This window comes from Phoca vitulina, unplaced genomic scaffold (assembly GCF_004348235.1).
Source record: "Phoca vitulina isolate PV1807 unplaced genomic scaffold, GSC_HSeal_1.0 scaffold22, whole genome shotgun sequence".
Taxonomy (NCBI): Eukaryota; Metazoa; Chordata; class Mammalia; order Carnivora; family Phocidae; genus Phoca; species Phoca vitulina.
Genome location: NW_022589725.1, coordinates 29,068,015 through 29,094,636, shown reverse-complemented (window position 1 = coordinate 29,094,636; position 26,622 = coordinate 29,068,015). Strand labels below are relative to the sequence as shown.

The 26,622-nt window shown below is 43.2% G+C and overlaps 1 protein-coding gene across 1 annotated transcript in view; it reads right to left on the bottom strand.

Annotated features, from left to right (window-relative positions):
• PCSK2 (proprotein convertase subtilisin/kexin type 2) overlaps positions 1 to 26,622 on the bottom strand; it is a 269,603-nt gene that overhangs the window by 113,533 nt on the left and 129,448 nt on the right. The window contains exons 3-4 of the mRNA XM_032419608.1: positions 7,911 to 8,024; positions 5,807 to 5,915 (exon numbers count right to left, since the gene is read on the bottom strand). Coding sequence (XP_032275499.1) covers positions 5,807 to 5,915; positions 7,911 to 8,024 — 223 coding nt within the window. The remainder of the gene's footprint in view (positions 1 to 5,806; positions 5,916 to 7,910; positions 8,025 to 26,622) is intronic.

The following is a 26,622-nucleotide window of genomic DNA, read 5'->3' as shown; positions in this document are numbered from 1 at the left end:
GGAAAAACAATTATCATTTAACAGGGTACAGACAGCAAAGGATTAGGGGAGCATTCTCTGGCATGGAATAAGAAGAACATGGCTGGGTGGGAAAGGCAATTTCGCAGAGGGCAAATGGTTTCTGGTGAAGTGTCCTGGGTGAGAGCTGATATTGTCCCTGCAGAATATAGCTTTCCAGGAAGCTTGTGACCTCCCTGCAGGAGCCATGTGCTTTCTCCTGGATGTGGCCCATCTTGTTGACCAAGAGTCTTTGCAACGGTAGGGTTAGGAGCACCACTGCATTCCATTGCCCTCGAGGCCTCAGAAAGCACCGTGGAACTTCAAGGCCATATTGAAAGCTCTCAGCCAGGGGTGCAGAGCCATATAACCTTTATAGCACGCAGCCCTTAGCAAAACCAGCATCTCCCGGTGTCACGGTCATGAACATAGGTTTTGAAATCAAAGACCCAACCTTGCCGCCGCCAACTGGCTGCATGACTTCAGGCGAGGTGCTTGGCCTCTCTGGGCTTGGTTTCTTCTCCATCAAGTGGCATGAGCAGTGAGGTGCACTTAGCTCAGTGGCATTTACTAGCTCTGTTGGATTTGCCGTGTTTAAAAGCTAGGGGTATCATTCAATCCCTCTGAGAGGTGGCATCTTCCATGTAAGCACCCACCCTAAGGCCTGGCCACAGATACAGCTTTGCCCCGCAAAAAAGAACTAGTATTGGGATGTTTCTTTCAAAAAAAGTTTCTTTCAAAAAAAATTTCTGGTTACACAAGAAATTTCTGGACTGGGAGTCATTGTTCTACAGAACATATGTTACATTTCGTTGCTGATATTTTGACATGCAAAGCATGTCAAATGACTGCTGCCATTCACGGCTGCTTTCTGTAATTTTGGAGAGTATAGCCTGTCACTTCCCATCCACCCTCCTCCTCCTCCTCCCCCACACCCCCTCCCAAGGACTGCAGAAGGGACGGGGGTCAGAAGATTCATTCGAGACTAGTATTTTTAAAGGTTGCCGGCCCTTGTCCTGGACCCTAATTCCGAAGTGGTCTGTTTCAGCTGTGGGAAAGTTTAGGGATGAGCACAGGCTAAAGAGACCACCAGATCCAGTTCTATTCTAGTCTCAGACACTGTAATAATTGTGAAGCTTCAGCCAAGTGTCATAATCTTCCTGAGCCTCAGTTTCCTTATCTTTGAAATGGGGATATTATTTATCTTGCAAAGCAGTGTTCAAGATGAGGGCCAATTCATCAAAAGTGTTTAGCTTGTAGTAAACACTTGATAAGTTATATTTATTATTGTCACCATTGGTCACATCATCTACCACATCATTAGAGTCATGTGGATAATGCAGAAGAGCAGAAACATTTTCAAAAATCTACCGGGTCTAGAATGTTGTGTTGAAATTAAATTGTTGTATGTATTTGTTGAAGTTGGTTACATTTTGTAAACTCAATGTTGGGCAAAACATTTTGGAACATATAGATAAGTTAAAAACACACCCACAGGGCGCACACAGAGAATATGTTTTTTTCTAACAGGGAGTCAATTTTTTTTTTGGTATAATTATACTTGTGTATTTATTTTTTTAGTAATCTCTACACCCAGTGTGGTGCTTGAACTCACAACACTGAGATCAAGAGTCACGGGCTGTACTGATTGAGCCAGCCAGGCACCCCAGCACGATCATCCTTCTATTCATGTTTGCAGTGTGTAAGAAGATTGTGATGCATGTACATACACACCTAAGTCTCAGGAAAGCCAGGTACAAGCCACCTGCGCCGCCACTCTAAGGCAGAAGCATTCAATGCACACAGTATCAGGTGATACCCACCCCCCTCCTCCAACAAATCAAGCTGACTTTAGACATTGGGTATTTCCCCCTAAAAGGTGTACCATTCCTGGAGGTACTGCAATACCAGGTTGATGCATGGAGTGGATGGAGCAAGCTCCTAGTCCATGCAGTGAGTCAATTTTTTAAAGATGACCCCATGGTCTGATAGTGCAAGTTGTCTGGGAGAGAAATTTTCTGAGAAATAGTAGTCTATTCTCTGTGAAGGTAAAATATCAAGGCAAAGAGATAATTTGAGACCTGAAGGAAATTAAAATTAAAACAAGATAAATTTAGCCCAACTAAAATAAAGGATCTTTAATTAGGTTAAGGGGAAGACTGAGTGTTAAGTTGGGACAGACGCAGACTTTGGTCTGAGAAAGAAGAGATTATTGATAGAACCATGGGGAATGACAGACATGACTCAAAAAAATATAATGAACTAAAGCATGAGATTAATGGCCTGGTAACTAAATAGTATTTTAATATTTTTGTCTATTTGATTATCTTTTGAGGTGGAGTGTACTAAATACATTTTCTCAATCAGCTTATTTACTTTTAATTCTTGTATTATTAATGTATTCAATTTTATTTTGCACTCACTGGGTTATTTTCAGCAGTGAACACCAGGCACGATGCAGGTCCTAGAAAAACAGGCTATTTAGACACAGAGCCTGAGCTGTTCAGCTATCTGTGGCTCCCAGTCTACAGGGGGGATCAACTCATCACCAGCCAATCATAACACAAATGGTATGCAAATGACAATTACCTGGTTAGAGTTTACATTAATATCCTGTCATCAATTTGAGTCTTTTCAGAAAGTCTAATCCACAATAGTCCAAATTCTCAGGAAACTCTGATGATTCTGGAGATCTCAGAGAATTAGCAAGGAGCGCCATGTACATATTCCTAGTTATAATGTTAGTAATTCAGTTGAGATGTATAACTATGCCACACACCTTTTCTGGAGGTAGGTCTGTTCTCCCCTCTTCAATCTGAGTGGGCTATGACTACTACCAATAAGATGTTGCACGACTTTCAAGGCTAGGTCAGAAGAGGCCAGGCATCTTTCACCTGTTCCCTTTGGACACTTGTCCACTAAGGGGGTGAGGTGGGGTGGGGAGGTGAATTCAACTGCCATGGAAGAAGCCCATGAGTGGCCCTTGGTATGAAAGCCTCAGCTGAGCCGCAGCAGCCAACATCAGTGGTCAGCCTTGGGAATGAGCTGAGAATGTCCACCCCAGTTAAGTCTTCAGATGACTGCAGCCCAGCCAACATTCTGCCCTCAACTGCATCAGAAACCTCAAATGAGAAGTGCCCAGACTGGCTCTTCCTGAGTTCCTGTGCCACAAAATTATGAGCAAAACAAATATTTACTATAAGCTGCTAAGGGTTGGAGTCATTTATTCTACAATAATAATACTGGAACAGATACCCTGCTAGTCCTTCTGAGACTGGTGAAGCCCAAGTTAGGGGAGAAAACATTGCTTTTCTATGTGATGCAGACTTCTAACTCTCTTGGTAGGGTAAGGCTGACTGCCTGGTCCTTAGGCTTCGACCTCCACTTACAAGGATGAGATCCCATTCACAAAGACCCACCAGGGAGGCAGAGCCAAGGGGTGGGCTTCAAACACTGAAGATGATGGTTAAGATCAGTTTGAGTAGTTCTTGCCTCCCTAACCTTGGTTTCTTCATCTGCAATATGTGGACAATAGCAACAATCTTAGAGGATAATTGTGACTGTTTCCAAATTGTTAGGCAGTACCTAGTATATAGTGAGTACTCAAGAAATGTTAGTTTTTTATTAGATTTTATTTATGTATTTGTCAGAGAGAGAGAAAGCACAAGCAGGGAGAGCGGCAGGCAGAGGGAGAAGCAGGCTCCCCGCTGAGCAAGGAGCCCTATGTGGGACTCGATCCCAGGACCCTGGGATCATGACCTGAGCTGAAGGCAGATGCTTAAACAACTGAGCCACCCAGGTGTCCCAAGAAATGTTAGTTTTTATTGTTACTTCAGCTTGAAGCTCTCTCTGACCCTGCTTCCCTGGCCTTCAGTCTTACTTCCTTGGCACCATTTGATTGACTAAAGTCCTTGATTCATGCCTTCACTGACCATCTTTGACCTTGATAGCCTGCACCTGTCCAGAACTGTGCCTGTGCTGGGTGGCTTCTACCCATCTCCATGTTTTCTTGGCCACATCCTATTTTCCAGTTCAAGTTCCCAACACCAAACAACCCTATCTACAACAAAAGGGGTGACTTATTACTATTAAGTGGGGTCCTTGCTGACATCTCCATGCCTGGAACATCAGAGCAAACCCTTAAGAAATGCTTTCTGCCTCTGTGGGCAACAGCTAACCATGGAGGTACTCTCCTTCTGATGTGTAGTGTGTGGAAATGACATTAAATTGCACCTACATGAAAGCAGCAGATATTTATTGAGCACGTATTGAGTCATTGGATCTAGCAGAGAGGATGTTGGTCCAGTTCTGAGTTGTGCAACCAGCGAGTGTGAATGGCTATTAAAACAGGGCTGTCTATAGATTGACTCTCCCACATGCAGATAATCAAATTATTTCCTGTAGAGGCCAATTAAAGAGAGCCAATGATTAGAAAATATGATATTGTTTTTGCTCTTAGGTGTGAACGTCAGTATCTGTGTGTGTCTTTACCTTGTTTGGCGATGATATCTTGCTAAGCGAATATCTGGGAAACAATACCACACCATTTACTGATGCTCCCAGCCTCACCATCACACTTCCTATTCTAGGTGTTAGGGCAGAGATGCCTAATGACACGGTGTGAGGCTGTTGACCATTGTCCCTGTTGTGCGGGAGGCCACTCCTGTCCCAAATGTGCTCATCTTGACATTCAACAAGGGATTTGGAGAGTGGCTTGGTAGTTCCCCTCTTCTTCAGTCATCACTCTGAATAAGCATGTGCTGAATTAAAGCCAGCCACAAATCTTTTGTTTAACTCTGCACCAGGATGTGGAACCTATTCCTCTTCCCCTGGAATCTGGGCCTGAGACCATTCGTCCAATAGAAGTGGCTGAGTGATGTTTGCTCGTTCCATGTCTGGCCTATAGGAGGAGTGGCAGCTTCTGCTTCTTGTCCCTTAGAGTGACTGTTCTTGGGACCTCCAGCCATCTGTAAGAAATCCAGCCACCTTGCTTGTGAAACCACGTGGAGAGGAGAAGTCCTGGGACTACATGGAGTGGGAAGGAGACCGAACCATTTTAGCATCCTAGTTAAGCATCCAGTTGACACTGGCCCCGGCTATATTCCGACCCCAAAGGCATGAGGGACCCTAGAGAGACCAATAGCAGAACTTTCCAGCCAAGCCTGGTCAACCCACAGAACTGTGAGAGATAACAACATGGTGGTTGTGTTAAGCCACTCAATTTTGGGGTAGTTTGTTCTGCAGCTGCAGATGACCAAACAAATAGAACTTTCTGTGGTGATAGAAATGAAGTTGAATTGAATTTCAGCAGCCGCTAGCCACTTGTGGCTATTGAGAACTTGAAACAAAGCTAGTGTGACTGAGGAATTGAATTTTTAATTTTATTTAGCTTTAATTGATTAAAACTTAAGTGTAAATAGCCACATATGGCTAGTGGCTACTCCACTGGACAGTGTGGATCTGGAGAAGCAGATGGTAAATTCAGATGGGTTTAGAAGATGCTCTAAGGTAAGGTACAAGCCGTGGCCCAATAAGAAATGACAGTTCAGTGGTGGCCAGTCTTCCTTTGTTCATTTTTTTTGCTTTTTAATTTATTAATCCAATAAATGTGTATTAAGGGCATCCTCAAGTTTGAGGACCACTGATCTGGAGGAAGGGGAGGATTTTGCCACAGTATAGATGATGGTCGAGTCCAGCAGGTGGTTATTCTGCCTTTGATTAGCATCCCCAAAACAATGAATCTTTTATATTCCAAATGCATGAAAGACACACTTGCTCCCAAATGATGTGAAGGCTTTGAAATACTTACCATCATCCATAATTCCAATGGTAACACCTTTCCCTGTGTATCCCAGCTCCCACGCTTCTGCCACATTCAAATCAAGGCCAGGAGTGCCATCAGCTTGTCCAGTATTGATCTGGTTCAGGAATTTCAAAGCAAAGAATTTTATTAGTCTGGTGCAGTAAAGCACCTTTCTGTTTGCACCTGCTATTCCAGGGCCGGCTCAAAGACCACATCTTCCATGAAATAGTACTCCTGAATTTTCCCCATCTAACTCTTCCAGACTTCTCCCTCTGTTTTTTGATATACACAACTGATGTTTCTGCAACTGGATTGCTGTCTTTAAACTTCTTAAAGTTGCCATTGTAAGAAACCTTCCCCAGTTTTGAATTAAACCTCACTCTTGTAGTCTTTATTTATACCTCATGTTTTGAATTTAGCACATACTGTCTTGGATCATTCTTATTTGAATGTGATTTCCTCCCTCAATACCAGTATGCTTTGCAAGAGGGAGCATGTCCTACTTACCTTTGTAATTTCAGGGCCACTTTACCAAAATATTTGATGCACTAAATCAAAGATAGCTGGCTCACTTTTAGTGCTTGTTCTAATGCAAAAAAAGTCTTTTCCCTAAAAAAATTCAAAAAAGGAAAACAAAGAAATTCTATATAAATATGTTTATTACCCTCTTTTCATGCATCTTTGTCCTGTGCAGATTTTCTCAAAGATGAGTCATAAAAACAGTGAAGTTAGAGCTCATACTGGCAGAAGCCCACAGTGACCTGTTGGCTATTAATATGGTGTTGATAAAACACTCTGTGAATGTCATTAGTGTGTGGTAAAAATGACTGCTCTTTTCCTTCCATGCATGCGTTAAGATTATACCTCTCCATCACCTAGGAAGTTAGTAGAATGCCCACATGACTGATTTGGGCCAATAGAATGTGAGCTCATGTGCCATTTGTCACATCCAGGCAGAAACCTTAAACGCCAGTGTGTGACCTCCCCCTTCCCTTTGTTGAGGTGCTCGTGAAAACAGGGGTTAGGATGGAGCTGGGATGGAGATGGAGCTGGGATGGAGCCTGGGTCCCTGAGGGACTCTGAAGCATTGGACATATAACATGAGTGGGCAAAAGCTTTGATTTGTTAAGCCAAGGTGACTTAGGGGGTTGGTTGTGAGTGCAAGAAATGTAGTCTAACCTGATTAACACACATAAGCTCTTTTCAATTGCCTGGATCAGATTTGTAGGATTCCATGCCAAAAAACAAAGGACATAGTCAAGCTCGAAAGATCCAAGATAGAAGTTGTGATGCATTCCTATAAACATCTCAGTCCACAGGGCTATAATTTAGTCTTCTATCTTGCTCATCACCTTTTAGTCTTAAATAAAGTAAAGCATCACTCACAGTTTTACACTAATCACTCCCTTTCCCTCAAGATGCCCTGCAGTTAGGATTGGTTTAGAGGCTTTGGGTCTCTTCTAAATATAACCCAACTTGTCCAAATGGATCATGAAGGACTGCTGGTGAGCCAGATAATAACATTCACTTCATCGGACAGACTGGGTTTCGGGGCCTTGCATCCTCCACCCGGAAAGCCCCATGGATGTGATTTCCTGCCGTTATTTTAAGAAGCGCTAATGGATGCTACTTTTGTTGCTTTGGTCTTTGAGTTCTCTTGCTTGTCCCTTGTGAAGTTGCCTAAATCTTTCTCTTATGCCTGTGGTTTCATTATATCCTCCGGTCACTCTGCCTGTTGAGACCCCTGGATTACTCCCCTCAGACTCTTGACTCAACTTCTACATGATTTTGCAAGTCTTCCCTCATGCGTTGGTGTGCTTTTTTGGAGTCTGGGGCAGTCTGATCAGCATTTGATAGTTGCTTTGACCCTAGAGATCATGGTTATTTAGCAGTTCCAGAAGGAAGCAGAAGGAAGAGAGAGTTCTCTCTCTCTTCATAGAGAACATGATGCATGGGTGCTGGTAGAAAATCAATACATATCAAAGGGACAGAAAGGTTCATAGAGTAGGATGCTGGCTGACATCCCACAGAATAATGAGGAAATAGAAATGCATTTTTTTATCCAAAGTCTCAAGATGAGAAATGTTAGGAATAATATGGACATGCTTACCAGATACCACTGCTTTGTAAAAAGAGGATCATTCATGTTGATATCAATCTCATTGATGTCTCTATACCCCCGCTTCTTTCTGTTGAATCCTTCTTGCTGCAAGGCCATCTTTACCTGGAATGACAATATTGGCATATTACCTGAATATCCACCTGAACTTCTTCTTCTGGAATTCATTTCCATGAATTCAAATTCTATTTGTACACAGGTGTTTTTTTTTTCTCTGTGGAAGCCAAGTTCATCTCATGTACACTCTACACTCTTATGATTATTTTCCAAAAGCATTCGCTTCTATCTGTGCTGAATAAATTGGCCTTGGTGATGGCTCACAGTGAGTTTCCTTAAAATGAGAATTTGATAGAAAAAAGTACTCTCAAGGAAGATAAGGGGGTAGGGGTTGTTAAGGGAAATAAACAATGCAATGCTTCTATTACGTAAAGAAGATTGATGTGGATTCAGGGAGGGGGAGAGAGAGTGAAAACTGCGGGGATCATTTTTCAGAAGGGTTTTCCAGCCTTTGCATTTGTTGAGAGGATTGTGCTATCACATTTAGGAATCAGCCAAAACCAAAATCAAATCAAACCAAAACAAACCAAAACCCAAACCAAAAGAACACTTGCCTAGAGAGCCAGCTAGTTCCTATCAAAGCTCTGGAAGGTAAGTGAGGGATCTTTGAAAAGAAAGGGTTGTCCTGGCAATGACAGTGCTTCAATTTTTGGAAGGTCAGACTGAACCCCAAGCCCTTGGATGAAATGAAACTTAAGAGCTGAATTGTTCAAGCAGGCTCCTGGCAACAGTTAGATTTTGTCCCATTCATGAAATTTTCTTCACTTGGGCAATCACAAATTTATCATCCAGGGGCTATGGCTCATCTCTGAACATCTACAAACTTGGGGACTATGCCAATGTATAAAAGGGTGTGTGCTGCATACTGATTTTTTTTAGAGAGAGAGAGAGACTGCATGTGTGAGCGAGTGCGGGGGAGGGGGCATGGGTAGGAGAAGAGGGAGAGGGAGAGAGAGAGAGAGAATCTTAAGCAGGCTCCATATCCAGTGCAGAGCTTGATTCAGGGCTCGATCTCACAACCCTGAGATCATGACCTGAGCCAAAATCAAGAGTTGGATGCTTAATGGACTGAGCCACCCAGGTGCCTCTGATTTTTTTAATGATATTTTGCTGCCCAACAGTCATTTCTTCTTTTTCCAAGTATCTCCAGTGCATTTGGGGGGTTCCCTGGAGTCCACTAAATTCTGTGTTGGTGGGAATGAAATTTGAGACATCTATCTGCAAAGAAACTGCAGGCTCTCTCTGCCTCAGAGGTGCCCAGGTGGGTATGGATTTGAATCCTGGGAAAGGGATGTGAGAGCAGAAGGAACCCTTGAAGGCTATTTATTTCAGAAGTTCACTCACCAGACTTTCAAAGGTCCTTGGAACAGTTCCACAGCCCGACCAATCCTTTGGCCTCCCACTGATTGTGAGCTGCCTATACCATTCCAAGAAATTCTCTTTTGCTTATGTAAGCCAGAATCCGTTTGTGTTGCTTGCACTTGAGAACTCTGATGTGGGAGCAGGGAAGTCAAGAGGACCCACATCAACTGTGATGGCAGGGAGGGAAGAATGAAGAGAAACCACATATGTGGCTGGAAACCTCCCCTTCCTTCCTGTCCTGAAATGTGCAGGAACGCTCTGGAAGAGTGGTTCCTTACTTCACCCTATACATTGACACAGGCAGACCGGGGGCTCATTAGCCAGAAAAACTCTAATTCTAGCAGAAACTCTGTATGTGTAGAAAAGAGGTGGTAGGTGTGGCATGTACTCTGTTCTTTGGAGGTATTCCAATGACAGATACTCATTGTGGCATATAGCAAATATTTGGGAGCTGGGATGGATGGAGAGTTTTATAAGGGCAAAAATCTGGACACAACTAGTGTCCATCAAATGGAGATAAATTATGATTCAAATATTCATATACATATATGTATATGGTGTGTAATATATATATATATACACACATGTATATATACGCACATATGTCGTCTGTATATACATATACAGATACACACACATATATATCTTCTGAGAAGAAGATGCCAAGATGAGGGGCACCTGGGTGGCTCTAAGTGTCTGCCTTTGGCTGGTCATGATCCCAGGGTCCTGGGATCGAGCCCCGCATCAGGTTCCTTGCTCCACAGGAAGCCTGCTTCTCCCTCTTCCACTCCCCCTGCTTGTGTTCCTGCTCTCACTATCTCTCTCTCTGTCAAATAAATAAATAAAATCTTTAAAAAAAAAAAAAAGAAGAAGAAGATGCCAAGATGAGATTAAATGTGCAAGGCTTTTATTAGGAGAGAAAATGCAAGAAACTGCTATGTAAGCTTGACCCTGCAAAGGAGAGAGTGAACAAGGTTGGGCAAAAGTGTCCTCAATGGCTCTATAGTGTAAGGAAGGTTTGGCAGGTCTGTTGGGGATCCAAAGTCGGCTGTCTGAAGAACCCTGTGTCTCCCAGGGACGAGCCTGCCTCAGTGCCCTTGCTGTGCTCAGTCACTGGCTAGAGCTGCCAGGAAGCATGGCTTCTTGCCAACACAGTGACAGATTTCAGAGTGCAGCTGGGGTCCTTGGTCAATTACTCTCCCAGAAGTCAGAGGTATATGCTGCGTATTCTCACAGCTGCCACAGAACAGACAGACAAATAGATCTAGCTAGACACATACACATGTATGTAAAGAGCCACAGCACATCCCTCTTAAAACTTTTCTCTTACTCAGGAAGCAAGTACTCAAGGAAGAGCAGCAGGGGAAGGAGCCTGAATTCGGCCATCGCATCTTCCCATAGTGGTCCCAAGCAAGACCTTTATCTGCACTACTCAGATAGTAAGCCTTGGTTGGCTTCCACTGAGGGATTCCCAACCTATTGGATTCGTTGTCATGACTGACTTCGCTAAAGTAGCACCGTTCCTTCGCGAGGGTCTTTGCTAAGCAAGAGCAGCTGCCCTGTGGATGCTTGAAAACTCCCCTCTGTGGTTGCTTCTCAGAAGCATAAGAACAAGAAGATTCACACTGGATTTCATCTTTTTAGATAACAGTGCAGGAATGGCTATGACAATAGCACTCCAAACTCAATTAGCCTGAGTGCAGTCTAATGAAAAGACTTTAGAGTAATTTCCATAAAATTAATTTTTAATTCCATAAATTAGGTTTTAATGGAGACCAGTGATGCTTTGGAATGCTGCGCTTTCTCGACATCACCCCTCCTTGCAACCCAGAAGCGCCGAAGCATGACGTAGGTGTCTGTAATCTTGTCATCTAGTGTTACTAAAAATTAAAAATCCTAAGACTGCAGGCCTTTCTGAGCCTTTTAGTTTATCTTCATGTCCTTAATGAAGATCACAGTAACAATTCCGAGAGAGAGAGAACACCTTTTAAACATATATTTTTACTTGTTACACACAAATAACTAGAGAATAGTTTTCATTCCCCCCCACCAATGATACCATGGAATACCATAAATTGCTTTAATCTTTCTGGGTTCTTGTTCAATGCTAATTTGCATTTAAACCTAATTTTTGCATAAAAGTAATTGAGCTATAGATAAAATTATGCTTTCTTTCTTCACTAAGTATCCTACCTTAGGAATTTTAATATGTTGCTCTGTAGCTCTCATAATTTAATTTTTAATAGCTACCTGAATATCCCATAGAATAGTGTACCATAATTTACCCAATGATTTCCCTTTTACTGGTCATTTGGATTGTTTTCTATTATTAATGAAATTGCCATTAGCAGAAAGATGAGATTATAAACTATTTTTAAAGACCTCTGGAGAAGACTTCAGTGTTATAATCCTATATGTGATAAAGCTGTTAATATCAGAGAAGTATTTCCTAGTGTTCAAATTCCTTCCTCACATTATAACTAAAAGGTCATTTTTATTGTCTCCTCCTCCTCCTCTGAATTGTAATCTTTCACACATGATACCTCTCATTACCACTTCAATGTGGCACCAATGCCATGCAACTTAACCATAGTTTCTTGCCTTCTCAAAAAATAATGTACAGTTAGCTTAGGTATTTCATTGTAGACTGCTCACCCAAGTTAGTCCATTGACCTAAACATTTATACAAATAAAAAACATAAGAAAGCAGGAGTGTTTGTTACTGGGAATTATTTTATTAGAAACAGATGGATATTTTGCAATTCTGGTTTAACTTTTAAATCTTAGTTTGACACATGTGCATAGAACAAATTTTACTCAAGAGACTCCCCCACTTTCCTTCCCTCTTGTAGTCTTTCTCTTCAATTAAGAATTTTCAGTCAACAAATGTTTTTGTGCATCTACAATGTACCAGTTACAGACCATCCTAAAACGAGGCAGATACTATCCCTGCACATTTGCGTTCTATTTTACAAGTTTCGTTAACAAGGTACTTTCACTACATAGAATCTTCTCAACAAGACTGTGGAGAGAGTACGGTTACAGCTGAGGAAAGGAGGTTTAGTGGCCATTGTTCAGCGGTTGAAAACATGGCGGAGTCACACGGGCTGACCAATTCTAAATGCTGTGTACTTTCCACTAAGCTACATTGCCCCTCCCGAAGGTACAGAACACAGTTAACCTTCCAGTATCTGGGACAGCTTAACCGTGAATGTAACTCTCCAAGGATCAGGGTCTGGATCACTTCCCGCTGGGCTGATAATTAAACAGCTGCTAATTAGCATTGACTGTGTGGGGCAGGAGAGGGGCCAGGAGAATGAGGAGCAATATGGGAAACCTGCCTCCAAAGGGCGAAACAAGTTAGCTTAGAGTGAGCACAAGAAAAGAAACATAAAACACAAAATTGACATGTTGGTGAAAATACTGAAATTTTAAACCTATGATGCTGTAGATTGGGTCACACTATCATTTTCTGTACCACCAAGAATTATTTTCTTTACCATTTTCATGAGTTTAATTATATCCCTCTGAAAGATATATTGAAGGCCTAACCTCCGGTACCTCAGAATGTGACCCTATTTGGGAAAAGGGTTGTTGCTGATGTAATTAGTTAAGAGGAGGTCGTGCTGCAGGAAGATGGTCCCCTAAAGCAACATGGCTGGTGTTCTCATGAGAAAAAGACAGACACAAAAGGAGAATGCCATAGGAAGACATATGGACACAGAGAGTGAAGCCATGTGAAGAGGGAGGAGGCAGAGGATGGAGTTATTCTACTACAAGCCAAGGAACTTGTGGGTCTACCAGAAGCTGGAAGAGGCAAGGAGAGATCCACTCCCAGAGATTTCAGAGGGAGCGTGGCATGCCAACAATGTGGCTTCAGACTTCGGGCCTCCAGAACTGTGAGAGAATTAATTTCAATAGTGTTGGGCCTCCCAGTTTGTGGTACTTCGTTATGGAAACTAATACAACCACAAAGAATTAAACTAATTCAACCCTAGGAAATTACCACAGTTCCTGAGAATTAAACTCTGTCACAGTGCTTCTTTCTCATTTGTAAACTTTATTTTGTACATGAAGTGCTTTCATAGTTCCATTTGAACAAAGATTTCTTTAACCCTATATAACAGTTTGCAAAAAAAAAAAATAATAATAATAGAGGGACAATGTTGGGAAATAAATTGGTTGGGATATTCCTAAACTGTTGCACATTTAGGGGCGCCTGGGTGGCTCAGTTAAGCGTCTGCCTTAGGCTCAGGTCATGATCCTGGGGTCCTGGGATCGAACCCCACATCAGGTTCTCTGCTCTTCTCCCTCTCCCTCTGCTTGCCACTCTGCCTACTTGCGTGCTCTCTCTGTCTGTCAAATAGATAAATAAAAAAATCTTAAAAAAAACCTGTTGCACATTTGGAGTCTAACTCAGAATGTTCCACGTCTGTGTTTTCCTACACCACATCATCCTCTGTGCCATCAAGCATGTTGGTGATCAGCATTTCTTGAAAGAGTGCTCCACCATTGTCTCCAGGAGTTTCCTGTAGTGGCCAACACCTATTCTGCACATTTTGATGTACCAGCCTAAGGCAATACAATTTTTGTCACTCTTGTCATTTGCTGAGAGAGGTTGTAAAATGCATGCAAAACCCATGCATTTTCGAATAGATAATGTGTGATTGTTTTTGCTTTTCTAGATTTTCTGATGGCAAACTTTTGAGCAGTTAACAAAGTGGAACGTCTCTGAGTTTTCCCCACTTCCAGGACTGGAGCCCCTAATAAGCGAAATGGGGGAGAGTCACCCATGGACACCATGAGGTTTTGTAGGAAGACCTCTGGATCAGGAGTCAGGAGCTCTGGATTGTGGTGCCACAGATGCGGGTTTGAGACCTGCATCTGCCCCTGCTAACTCTGTATCTTTGAGCCTAATAGTGCTATTTCTGAGATCTGTTTCCTTTCCACCAGAATGAGCATAACTCCTTCTGAGGGTTGATTTCAGGAACGAGTGGGGTCACCTGCTGTGGAATGGCTGTGAAGCATAGTTCCCGGCACAGAAAAAATGTCCACAGACATCCGTTCCCTTCCCAGTCCTCAGGTCAGCTGTCCTCTACCTGGACTGCCCATCAAGTCACCTGGTGAGCCTCAGCAACCCCCATGCGCAGGCCACACTTGGACCACATCAGACTCTCCAGGGGATTCCAATCTGCCTCAAGGTTGACAGCGTCTTGGAAGCCAATTTTCTTCCTCTGTCAAAAGCCTATTTCTACCTCTCAGAATTGTGATGAGGCCCTGGTGGAATCCAGGCTTCGAGATCCTCACTCAGTAGAGAGATCCGCAGTGTGAAGCTTTGCGGCCAACCTCTGAAGATGTCAGCCCCAGGCGACGAGGCAGGGAGATGCCTACTACCTCTTAGCCTCCAGCTCTCCTGGTGCCTGTCCTGCCCTCGATCTTGGTTCTCTCTCTGGGGAAGGATAGGGTCAGATTGGACCACTCATTCTCTGATTGGGCTGGATATCCGAATCCCCTGGGTGAACTGCTTCTTTAATTAAATAAAAATTGTTTTCAAGCAGAGAAGTAGGAAAGAAGACAAGAAAAAAACAATTCTTCCCCCACTTCCTGAGAATCCCTGTTGACGTAGGAAAAAAAAAAAAAGGAAAAAAGAAGGTAACATATGGTCATGGTTAGAAAATTAAAGCAGTCCAGAAAGTTATATAATGGGAAGGGAACATTTATCCTCCTCTTTCCTTCCTTGCTCTCAAATAGCTCTCTCCTCAAAGGTGACCACTCTTCATAACTTCTTGTGAGTCCTTCCAGAAAATATTTATTTGTATGCACTCATACACATACATAGAACGAGGGAGTTTTTTTAAAAAAGGGGTATATTTAGCATGATTCTTTTATATGCAGTAGATTGAATGTTCCCCCCAAAATATACATCCCCCCAACTATATATCCCCCCAAATTATATGCTCACATCCAAATCCCTGGAACCTGTGAATGTGACTTTATTTGGAAAAGGGGTTTTGCAGTTGTAATTAAAGATCTTGAGATGAAGCCATTCTGGATTATCGGGGTGGGCCCTCAATCCAATGACACACATCCAATGACCAGTGTCTTTATAAGAGACACACTGGGTAGAGACACACGCAGAGACAAGCAGAAGAGACCCACTGGGGAGAGACACATGCAGAGACGAGCATAAGAGACCCACTGGGGAGAGACACACGCAGAGACAAGCAGAAGTCCACGTGAAGGTGTAGGTGGAATGAAGCAGCTGCAGCCCAAGAATCCTGGCAGCCTCTAGAAGCTGCAAGACGCAGGGAAGGACTTTCCCCTAGAGCCCCGGCAGCCCTGCTGACCTCTTGATTTTGGACTTCCATCCTCCGGAACCATGAGAGAATAAGTAGAAGTTGTTTTAAGCCACCAAGTTTGTGCTAATTTGTTATGGTAGTCATAGGAAACTGATACAATGTCATAAATTTGAAAGAGAGATTTATGTATGTATATATTTATACATGCAGGTATACAATATTGATGGATAATATCTCTCTGTATATATTTTTAAAGATTTATTTATTTTATTTGAGAGGAGAGAGAAAGAGCAAAAGTGGGAGGGGCAGAGGGAGTCCAAGCAGACTCCACGCTGAGTGTGGAGCCAGACTAGGGGCTCAATCTCAAGACCCTGAGATCATCATCTGAGCTGAAACCAAGGGTCCGATGCTTAACCAACTGAGCCACTCAGGTGTCCCTATTCATATATTTAATATCTACATATAGATATATTTTATAATATGTAACCAGTAGATTTACATATATAACACCTATATGGGATAGTATCTATATATTATATATATAATACCTATAATACCTATGTTATAATATCTGTATCTATTGTAATATAGATATAACATCTGGTAGTATCTGTTTTAAATTTACTACAAAAGGATCAAGAAACATACACTGTTCTTAATGAAAACTCATTCTCTTCAACAGATGCACATTATTTCATCGTGTGGTTAAAGCAAATTTAATGATGTTGTCACCTATTGAAGGATACTCTGGTTGGTTGCATATTTTGTTGCTGTTTTGCAGTTCTACTCAAGGCTGCAGTGAGTACCTTCACAAACGGGGGTGTGCGCCCTGGTGATGTTTTTCAAGGATAAATTATAAGCAGCGGGATTGCCGATGACTATGATTTTAAATTTCCACAGGGCAATTATTGCCAAATGCCCTCCAGAAAGTTTGCATCAAATTGCATGCTCGCTAAGGACACATGAGAGTTTAGGGAACTTTTAAAAAATATGGCTCTCAGACACCCTAAGGTGGCTACTCTGATCGCCCAGGTACATGTGCCTTAAGAGGCCCCCCACCCCGACCCTGGGGCGGGGGGGGGGCGGTGTTGTGCTGAGGGTCCTGGCTGAGAACCTGCAGAGCTTGGAACTCCAACCCTCCCTGTGGTTCTGTGGTGCATCGGGCGACGCCTCTGGGTGGGAAGCAGCGGGTCTGAAGCCTGGCTGGCTGCACAATCGCAGGGGGAGTTTGTCAAATGAGTCGCTGGGGGTGGGCCTGGCCTCAGTGTCTCTTAAAGCTTTCCAGGTACTTGATTCCTAAGCTGGGGTTGAGAAACTGTGTGCTGGGGGCTCCTCTGTGCCTCCCTTGTCTCTCTTGTCCTCGTTCTGATACAGCTCAGGTAGGGGAACCGAAATCAAACTATAGATGAGAGCAAAGGACAGAGTATCTATAACCAACAACATCGAAGGCTCTCTCTGCAAGAGAAGAAAATCACATCCATAAGAAAATACATTCCATTTACTCACTAAAAAATCATCTCTCTCTATTCCCCTAGTGCTAGCTGGGAGGGGTGGTGCCAGTCGGCTGGGGTGTGGGGTGGGGGTGTGTGGGCAGGCACAAGACTACAGCAAGGTTTCCAAGGAATGTGGATCTTCTGTTTATTACAAACCTCTTAATTTGCACAATAAATTACCTAGTTTTTATTATGGGCTGAGGACTCCCCCTTTCCCCCCAGATAGTTTAAACCAAAACAAAAATAGCTATTCCAGAAACATCACGCCCAACATGTATTAGCTAGGACACCCACGGGCGGGCTTGAAGATCAGTCCACATGGGACGCAGGATTAAGGCTGAAGTCAGGAGTCCCCACTGGCTCCTGACCTGATCGTCCTCCCTGGTGTCAGTCTCCTGGGGAGGGGAGAGGACCTGAGTCCTTTTGGATATGTGCTTACAGAGTTAGCGGCCAATGGGGACAGCCTCTGTTCTTCCTCTCATGAGATGCCAGGGGCACACCGGGGGAATTTCCCTTCGAGCTTTGAGCTGCTAGGGCGGGAGAGTTTAAATGGATTGGGCTGCTCTTCATCTCCTGGAAAGGAAGCTATAGCTTTCCTTCTATTTAAGCAGAATATTGACTTCAATTCAGTAGAAAATGTTGGGGAAAAAGAGGCAGGATAGCATTATGGATGAGAGCTTGGTCTTTGGGACAAGCAGACCTAAGTTATAGGTGCTGATGCACTTGCTGTTGACTGGCTGTGAGATCTCCTACAAGCTACTGGACCTATTTAAGGCTCAGTTTGCTCCCCTGTAAAATGGGGATGAGACCTGATACCAACTAACGTTTATTGAGGGCTGATTGTAAATATTTCATGTACTGTATTTCAGCTGTTTTTCACAGCAACTTCACGGGGGCTTAAGAAACAAGGCAGGAAATAGTAAGTGTACTGGGAGTTGTGTATTGTGAGTCACACAGGTAGCCAAAGGTAGAGCCATGGTTCGTACCTGTTCTGAGCTGAATTGCGTCCCCCTAAAAATTCTCATGGTGATGTTCTCACCCCCAGTACCTCAGAATGTGATCATATTTGGAGATAGCGTCTTTAAAGAGGTCATTAAGTTAAAATGAGGTCATTAGGATGAGCCTAATCCCATATGACTGGTGTCCTATTACAAGAAGAAATTTGGATACAGACACGCAGAAGGGAATGCTGTGAAGATACAAGGTCAAGACAGCCATCTCCAAGCCAAGGAGAGGCCTAGAACAGACCCTTCCCTCATGGCCAGCCCTGCCAACATCTTGATCTTGGACTTCTAGCTTCAGAACTGTGAGGCATACATTTCTGTTGTTTAAGCCCCCCAGTCTGTGATACTTGGTTATGGCAGCCCTCGGAAACTTGTAGGAGACCTCAGCGATCTGGCTGTATGGTCTGCATGCTTCCCTACTGGGCCATGTTGCTTCTCAGCTCCTACTTCATAATTTGGATTATGGAGAAAATCAAATGAGATTATTCATATAGACCCTTGGCCCATAGTATATACTCAGTAAATGCCTGCATTTGCTACTATCATTATTGCTAATGTTATATTTCAGGTCCCATGGAAAGGCAGTGGGATGGTGCCTTCCAAAGCAACCCAGGCCCTTTTGATTCATTCTTACTGCTCTTAGCTAGTTAAAGACAGATTAAACATTGCAAAAGAAACCAGCTAGAGTCCATTCCCATGTGTGTCCTGAATGCAGAAGACCCACCTGCAGGAAGAGCACAGCTCCACCCATTTTTGACTTCATCTTTCCAAAGCAGTGTGTTATCTCAGTGTTTGAACTGATGAGCTGAACACAGCTCATCAAACAAGAGACACAGAAAAGCCATTGCTGGGGGTGATGTGGAAGATTACAGAGGAAAGCGGCCACTCCTAAGCTCAGATACACTAGCTCATCTGCTTTACCACCAACCGCTGGCCTTGGTTGTCAAGATCCAAATAGGGATCTAGAGATGAGAGGGGCCTGGGGAGGGAGGTTGTGACGCAGGAAGGTCAGTCGCTGGAGGGGCAGAGCAGGCAGGAGTCTGGCTGCTTAATTTCCCTCTTGAGCATGCAGGGATGCCTTTTCAGAAAGCCCAGTTACAGGCAAATCACAGGGCTTAACTTTCCAAAGAACAGCAAGTTAAGCCACAATTATGGCTGAATGTGCTGTATTGATTGCCCTCATTTAGGGAGGTTTGCCCATCTTGCAAGAATGAAGACAATCAATTGAGGAAAGAGGATATGGCTGCATGCCACTGGTCACAGTTCCGGTTACTGCGTCTCAATGACAAGATATTAACAAATTGGTATCTATCATCTGAAGCACTGTATACAAGATATATCATAAGTCAGTGCAATTAAAGAGGGATCAGAAGATGTTTCTAGCTGAACAAAGTGCAAATTCAACCTATGGGAATGCCTTTAGAAGGTAAAATTCCAGTTCCCATGTTTGTTGGAATGTGTGTATTGGGTTTGGGGTTGTGCTTTTAGCGTGATCTCAGTCTTCCCATTTTCCTATTTCCAGGATGGTGGAAGACTGTCATGGGTTGGATTTAGGGGACTGTATTAAGGAAAAGGATATTAAAGGATGGTAGGTACTATGCCAGATGTTGAGGAAAAGGTGGTTAGACTGGGGTATGTTTGAAAGGACAATTTCCCAGGGATGCCAAGGGTCCCAAGGACCTGTAAATACTGTCCTTGGCCAAAATGACATGGTCCTCTCAAGGAGGTTCTTTTGAGACATGAGCATGGAAAAGAAGCAAAGCAAATCTGTTGCTTTAATATATTCATAACTTTGGGCACATACACAGTATAGTCAAAGAGAGCCTGCCTTCGCCATGTGGAATGCTGTTTCCTATCACAGGTGGGCAGAAGGACCTCTGTGTAACAGAGGTTTCTGGGAGGACAAATGAGACTGAGACAAGGAGTGAGACTAAGGCTTGGCCCCTGTCCACTCCAGCTGTGGCTCAACCAGTCACCTCCCACCTGACTAACCCACCCAGTGCTCCACCTTCCCGGGGAGACACCTGGAGGTGAAGGTGAAGAACAGCCAGCAGTATCCACTGAGAAGGTGCTCGTGGTGCCCAGCTGGGAATGAATGGCTCCAACACAGCCCAGGGGCATAGCTTCCCAAAGCTTTGTCCCCAGCAAAACTTCCACCATGGTGCTGGTGCCTGGTCTGCTTCTGCTGGTGAACCAGAAGGAGGATGCTGAGTGAAGATGTGTCTGGGCTGCCTAGTCCCCATCCTGTGCTGGAGGGAGGGCTCAATAATGTGCTTCTGGAAGGAATGGATGAATCCAACTGAATATGCAATGAAGGTTCACAAATTATCCTGTCTATGGCCTGGTTTGGTCCTGTGGATCAGCTACCTTCACTGTTTCCATGACTGCATTGTAATGATGGTGCCCCAGTCCCAGCTGCCACCTCATAAATGTGCATGGGGGAAAGAAGGGATGGGTGGAGATTTCGAGTGATTTGATCCAAAGTCACAACTCTATCAAGTGCTAAAGACCATGCTCCAAATGCAATTCGGTGCAGTGAACGAGCACTAGATTTGGAGTCAGAAAGCACGGGGTTCAGGTCCTGGGTTGATTTGCTCCTTATTTGTGTGTGTTCTGAAGTGGGTCCCTCAGCTTCTCTGGATCATGTTTTCTTCCTCTAGAGCAGCAGGGTTTGGCAAATCCAGCCTGCTGCCTGTTTTTGTAAATATTGTTTGTTGGACACAGCTGTGTTCTCCCGTTTACATGCTGCCTCTGCTTTCACACTTCAAGGGCTGACTTAGGTACTTGTAACAGAGACCATATGGTTCACAGTACATTTGCTCTCCGGCCCTTCACAGAAGAAGTTTGTTGACCCTTGATGTATATCATGGAGATGATGGAATTCTTGATTGTACAAGGCTTCACAGTGAGGATCACGTGAGATAATCTTCCTTTGTTGGGAACTATGAGACATACTATAAATATTATTGTCTATAATTATGATGAATAATATGGCTATGGAATCCATCTCCTCCGTGAAGGAAGAAGCAGGGGCAGAATTAGGAATTGTGGTATAAATGGTGTGATTTGAGGGGCCCAGAGAAAGCTTCCAGGGACCCAAATCACCTCCCCTGAACACCTGCACACTGACTGAATTCCAGCCATGAAGAGTTAAGCTTGAAATCGAAGCCTTCATTACCCATGTTGATTATGTCTCTATTTGAAAAGATTTGGAAAATGAGTCCTCTGGGACCAGCAACACATACAGGGGTTACCGTTTACCAACACTTACACATGAACTCCTTCATTAGATGGTTTTTCTCTGTGAAGCTAGTTGAAATGCAGGCAAGGAATGGGAGTTTATGAAAAAGGTAATTTTGAAACTCTTGGGCAGTTTCCAGGGCTCAGAATTGGGCGCCGCCAAAAGGGGTAGGATTAAGACAAAGGAGGCGAGAGGGCATAGTGAAAAACCCTCCCGAAATTGTGTGCTTCTAGGCATTCTTAATGCCTGGCATGTCTGCAGCACGGAGGGACACACTTACCATTTATTTTTTACGACAAAGTTTGAAGTATTTTTTCATTGTGAGTTTCCAGCGGGGGAATAAACCAAGAGCTGCCTGTTACAGAATACAAATGGGGCCTTGAAAATTCATAGTCTCCTTTTCTTTAACGAGCTCTGAAGAAGGTTTGATCTTTGGATTGGGACAATAGACTAAAGAGTTAAAGAAGAGCGAAGATTCACTTCCTTTGCTCTTTCTTCTTAAAGGGCATCTATTTTTCATCATCCTCAAAGGTTAGCCCCTTTGTCAACAGCGATGCCTTGCCAATTCCTTCCTCCTCTTGGTATTTCATTAGTTGCCAGTGAAACAGTCCCAGGTTGACAGGGTGGCAAAGAAAATGTGTGTTGAAATTGCACTTGGCATATGTCTGAAATATTTGGGGGCTGGTAACTGCATCCCCTGCACCAGGCAGCTAGAGTGTAATTCATATGTCAAGCCAAGCAGCCCACAAATGACAAAACACCAACAAGGAAGAAAGGTCAGAGTGATTGATTCCTAATACACGTCGGCTTATGCACAGAGCACCCAGAGATGCAGTGTTAAGGAGCCTCAGCACAGCGATGCAGAACAAACGAAGAAAATAATACATCGACTTTGCAATACTGCTCCTGGAAGGTACAGGACCAACGTGCACTTAGATCTGCCCTCTGACAAACGCAAGGAGAAAACACTTTTCATTCTGCAGTATCTTAGTTTTCTTAGTGGCTTAAAACAACACGAATGCATTCTCTTACAGTGCTGGAGGTCAAAAGTCTAAAAGCAAGGTGTCCACAGGGCTGCACTCTTCTAGGGGCTCCAGGAGAGAATCCATTTCTTTGCCTTTTCTACATTCCACAGGCTGCCTGCATTTCATGGCTCCTGGCCTTCTTCCTCCAGCTTCAAAGGCAGTAACGGTAGATCAAACTCTTCTCCATAGTGTCACTCTGACCTCCTCTGCTGCTGTCCTCCTAGGAGACCTTTGTGATGACACTGGTCCCACCCTGATAATCCGGGATACTCTCCCTATCTTAAAGTCAGCTGTTTGCCACTATATGCCTTGCCATGTGCCCATGACATATTTGAAGCTTCTAGGGATTAAGACGTGGGGACCATTGTTCTCCCTACCACATGCAGCAAGGGAGCTAATATTCATGCTGGAAGATGAGGCTGATGATTGATTATTTGTCCAATGAAGATATCTCTGCAGGGATGAAGGAATTTGATGAAGATATAGAGTACCCAGAGAACGCCCACTACCATGAAGAGTAGGGCTGCCAGTTCAACCAGTGTTAGAATTAGAAGGACCTGCTACCAGGCACTAGGTCAGTGAAGCTGTAGAGATAACATATTCTGTGGCCCGTCTAGGTAATGTCCTGGAAACAAGATAATCTTTCAGTGAAAAATCTGATATGATCATCCTCAGGCTCTGCCCCACTGTGTACATTTTATTTTATTTATTTTATTTTATTTTTTTATAATCTGTCAAGATAATTTTACTTCTTCCTTTCCAATTTGTTTTTTTTAACATTTTTTATTTTGTTATGTTAATCACCATACATTACATCATTAGTTTTTGATGTAGTGTTCCATGATTCATTGTTTGCGTATAATACCCAGTGCTCCATGCAGAACGTGCCCTCTTTAATACCCATCACCAGGCTAACCCATCCTCCCACCCCCCTCCCCTCTAGAACCCTCAGTTTGTTTCTCAGAGTCCATAGTCTCTCCTGGTTCGTCTCCCCCTCTGATTTCCCCCCCTTCATTTTTCTCTTCCTACTATTTTCTTTTTTTTTTTTTAACATATAATGTATTATTTGTTTCAGGGGTACAGATCTGTGATTCAACAGTCTTGCACAATTCACAGCACTCACCATAGCACATACCCTCCCCAATGTCTATCCCCCAGCCACCCCATCCCTCCCACCCCCACCACTCCAGCAACCCTCAGTTTGTTTCCTGAGATTAAGAATTCCTCATGTCAGTGAGGTCATATGATACATGTCTTTCTCTGATAGACTTATTTCACTCAGAAAAAAAGGTCTCTATTAACCACTGAGAAAGCTGTTGTGTATACCTCTCCCACACTCCACCTCAGCTGTCCCTGGCCAATACTTCTTTTCCACTTTTCCCAAGAAACTTCCATTCCCAAAATACACAATTGACAGAAGGGAGATAGAGACTGGTGGTGGCTTGTTTCATTTTGGGAGCCATCAATCACAGAGGTGGAGTGTCATTTGTGTGAGCAGAAGCAGGAAAAACCCCAGTGGTGGTACATCCAGCAGATTGCAATTTTCAACCACTTCATTTGTTCAGAGTGTCAGAGAAATATGCAGTGGGCGTGGGGAGAGATTCCGTCTTAACACTGCAAGTCCTTGCCACATTTGGAACTTGGTAAAGAACTGTGCATTTCTAACATTGTATCTGAGAAGGTGATTAAACTAATGGGCAGAACCAAGGACAACCCAACAGTGAGTCAGGAGGTCAATGTTTGTGTTCTAGCTACTGTTGCTGCAATCACAAATTATCCCAAGACATGGTAGCTTGAAGCAACACTTTATGATGCTTACAGATTCTGTGGGTCAGGAATTCGAAGGTGGAACAGAGGGATGGCTTGTCTCTGCAACATTATTTCTGGGCCTCAATGGGAAAGACCCAATGGCTGGGTGTGACTCAAAAACTGGGGCTATATAAGATATAAAGATTATCATTACGGAGTTAGGAGCTTGGGATAGATCTGACCAAAAGAACAATGCTGTTTCCTCAGCCCTACACATTTCCTCTCCTCAACCAGAGATTGGTAAGTAAGACAGAGTGACCAATAGGGAGATAGCTTTCACTCTCCCCAGTGGCCAAGTTCTAGTCTTCTCTGTAGTCACGAGCACCATTTCTTTCTCTAGAATGCAGCAATGCTTTAGCCCTGACTTCAGGGTGCCAGAATATTCTCAGCCCATCTGTTCAGCCTACATCTGCATGCCACAGTCCTTCCACATGATCTGGCCAGGCTAGTCTCCTTACAAACCCTCATGTGTGCCCATAATGTCTCTTGCGCAGGGCACTTGCACTCACATCTTAATGTTTTTGTGTCAAAATATTGATGCACAACTGTTGGTGGGAATGTAAACCAGTGCAGCCACTATGGAAAACAGTAGTGGGGGGGATCGCCCAAAATTAAACATAGAACTAACATATGATCTAGCAATTCTACTTCTAGGAATATATCCAGAGGAAATGAAGACATTAACCTGAAAAGATACCTGCACGCCCATGTCCATAGCAGCATATTCACAACAGCCAAAACATGGAAATAACCTAAGTGTCCATCAACAGATGAATGGATAAAGAAGCTGTGGCATGTGTGTGTGTGTGTGTGTGTGTGTGTGTGTGTATGCCACAAATGGCAGGGTTTCCTGATGGATCTTGAGGGAATTATGCTAAGTAAAATAAGTCAGACAGAGAAAGAGAATACTGTATGATCTCACTTATATGTGGAATCTTAAAAAAAAAAAAAAGACTCAGAAAAAGAGATCAGATTTGTTATTTCCAGAGGTGGAGGTAGGTGGGGAGAGGGAGAATTGGAGGAAAGTACAAACTTTCAGTTATAAGATAAATAAGTACCGGGGATGTAATGTACAGCATGATGATGACAGTTAACACTGTTATAGGTATAAAGAAGAGTTCTTAAGAGAGGAAATCTAAGAATTCTCATCACAAGAGAAAGGGTTTTTTTCTCTTTTTTCCCTGAAACTTTTTTTCTTTTTTTCTTTTTATTGTATCTCTATGAGATGATGGATGCTAACTAACTTATTGTGGTCATCATTCCACAATGTACGAAAGTCAAACCATCATGCTGTACACCTTAAACTTATACAGTGCCGTAAGTCCATTATATCTCAATAAAACTGGGAAAAATATGAAGCACAAACCATTGCCCACACCCTCCCCATTCTTGAATATCTGCTACATTTTCTGAGAACAGCCAACATTATATTTGGTAACTCCTTTGCAAAAGGGTTGTTTAAACACACAGTTGGGACTTGAATAGTCATTTAGAGCATTGGATGTTTCCCATGCTTTGGTGTATCTGCCATTAAATTGTAATTTTCTTGGGGGAAACAAAACCAAATGTAAAAATATATTTTTGTACCTGTCATTTCCCTATTACAGTTTTGCCTTTATAGAGAGGTGGATACGTGAGGGTACTATTACCATTTCTTTTTTTTTTTAAATAAAGATTTTATTTATTTATTTGACAGAGAGAGACACACAGAGAGAGGGAACACAAGCAGGGGGAGTGGGAGAGGGAGAAGCAGGCTTCCCGCCAAGCAGGGAGCCCGATGTAGGGCTCAACCCCAGGACCTTGGGATCAAGACCTGAGCCAAAGGCAGACGCTTAATGACTGAGCCACCCATGTGTCCAACTATTATCATTTCTACCCCCACCTCTCTTAAATGTGAACATCATACCATTATTCCCTGATGGGTCTGATTTCTATTCACTTTTTTTTTTCCACTTCTGAACATGAATTGGACCAGTCCACAGTTACACGAGCAAGGGGAAGTCACCAGATTGTATATGCAGAGTTAGCATTTTAAAAAGCTATGTCATGCTTCATTTCATGCTGTACAATTGGGTCACTTTTACACAGCTAATTTTTGAAATCTGAAAAGTGCTCTGTAGCTCCAAGGAGCCTTCTAGAAGAGAGTCTTATTATTTTAATTGTTGAATAGATGTCCCTAAAAAATATGCGATATTCGTGACAAAAAATACATGGTATGTCTTGATGCATCCAGCAAAATCACTTCAAAAGCAAAATGCTATGTGAACATTCTTACAGTCTTTTGGGAGTGCTATCTTGAATTTTAAGGAGGGGCAATTTGCTAGAAGTTCTGTTGTCAATTTGGACTAACTTGGACTCACTAGAGTTTTGAGACTTTTACTTTGAATTCCAACCCTGTGTCTTAATCTTTCTG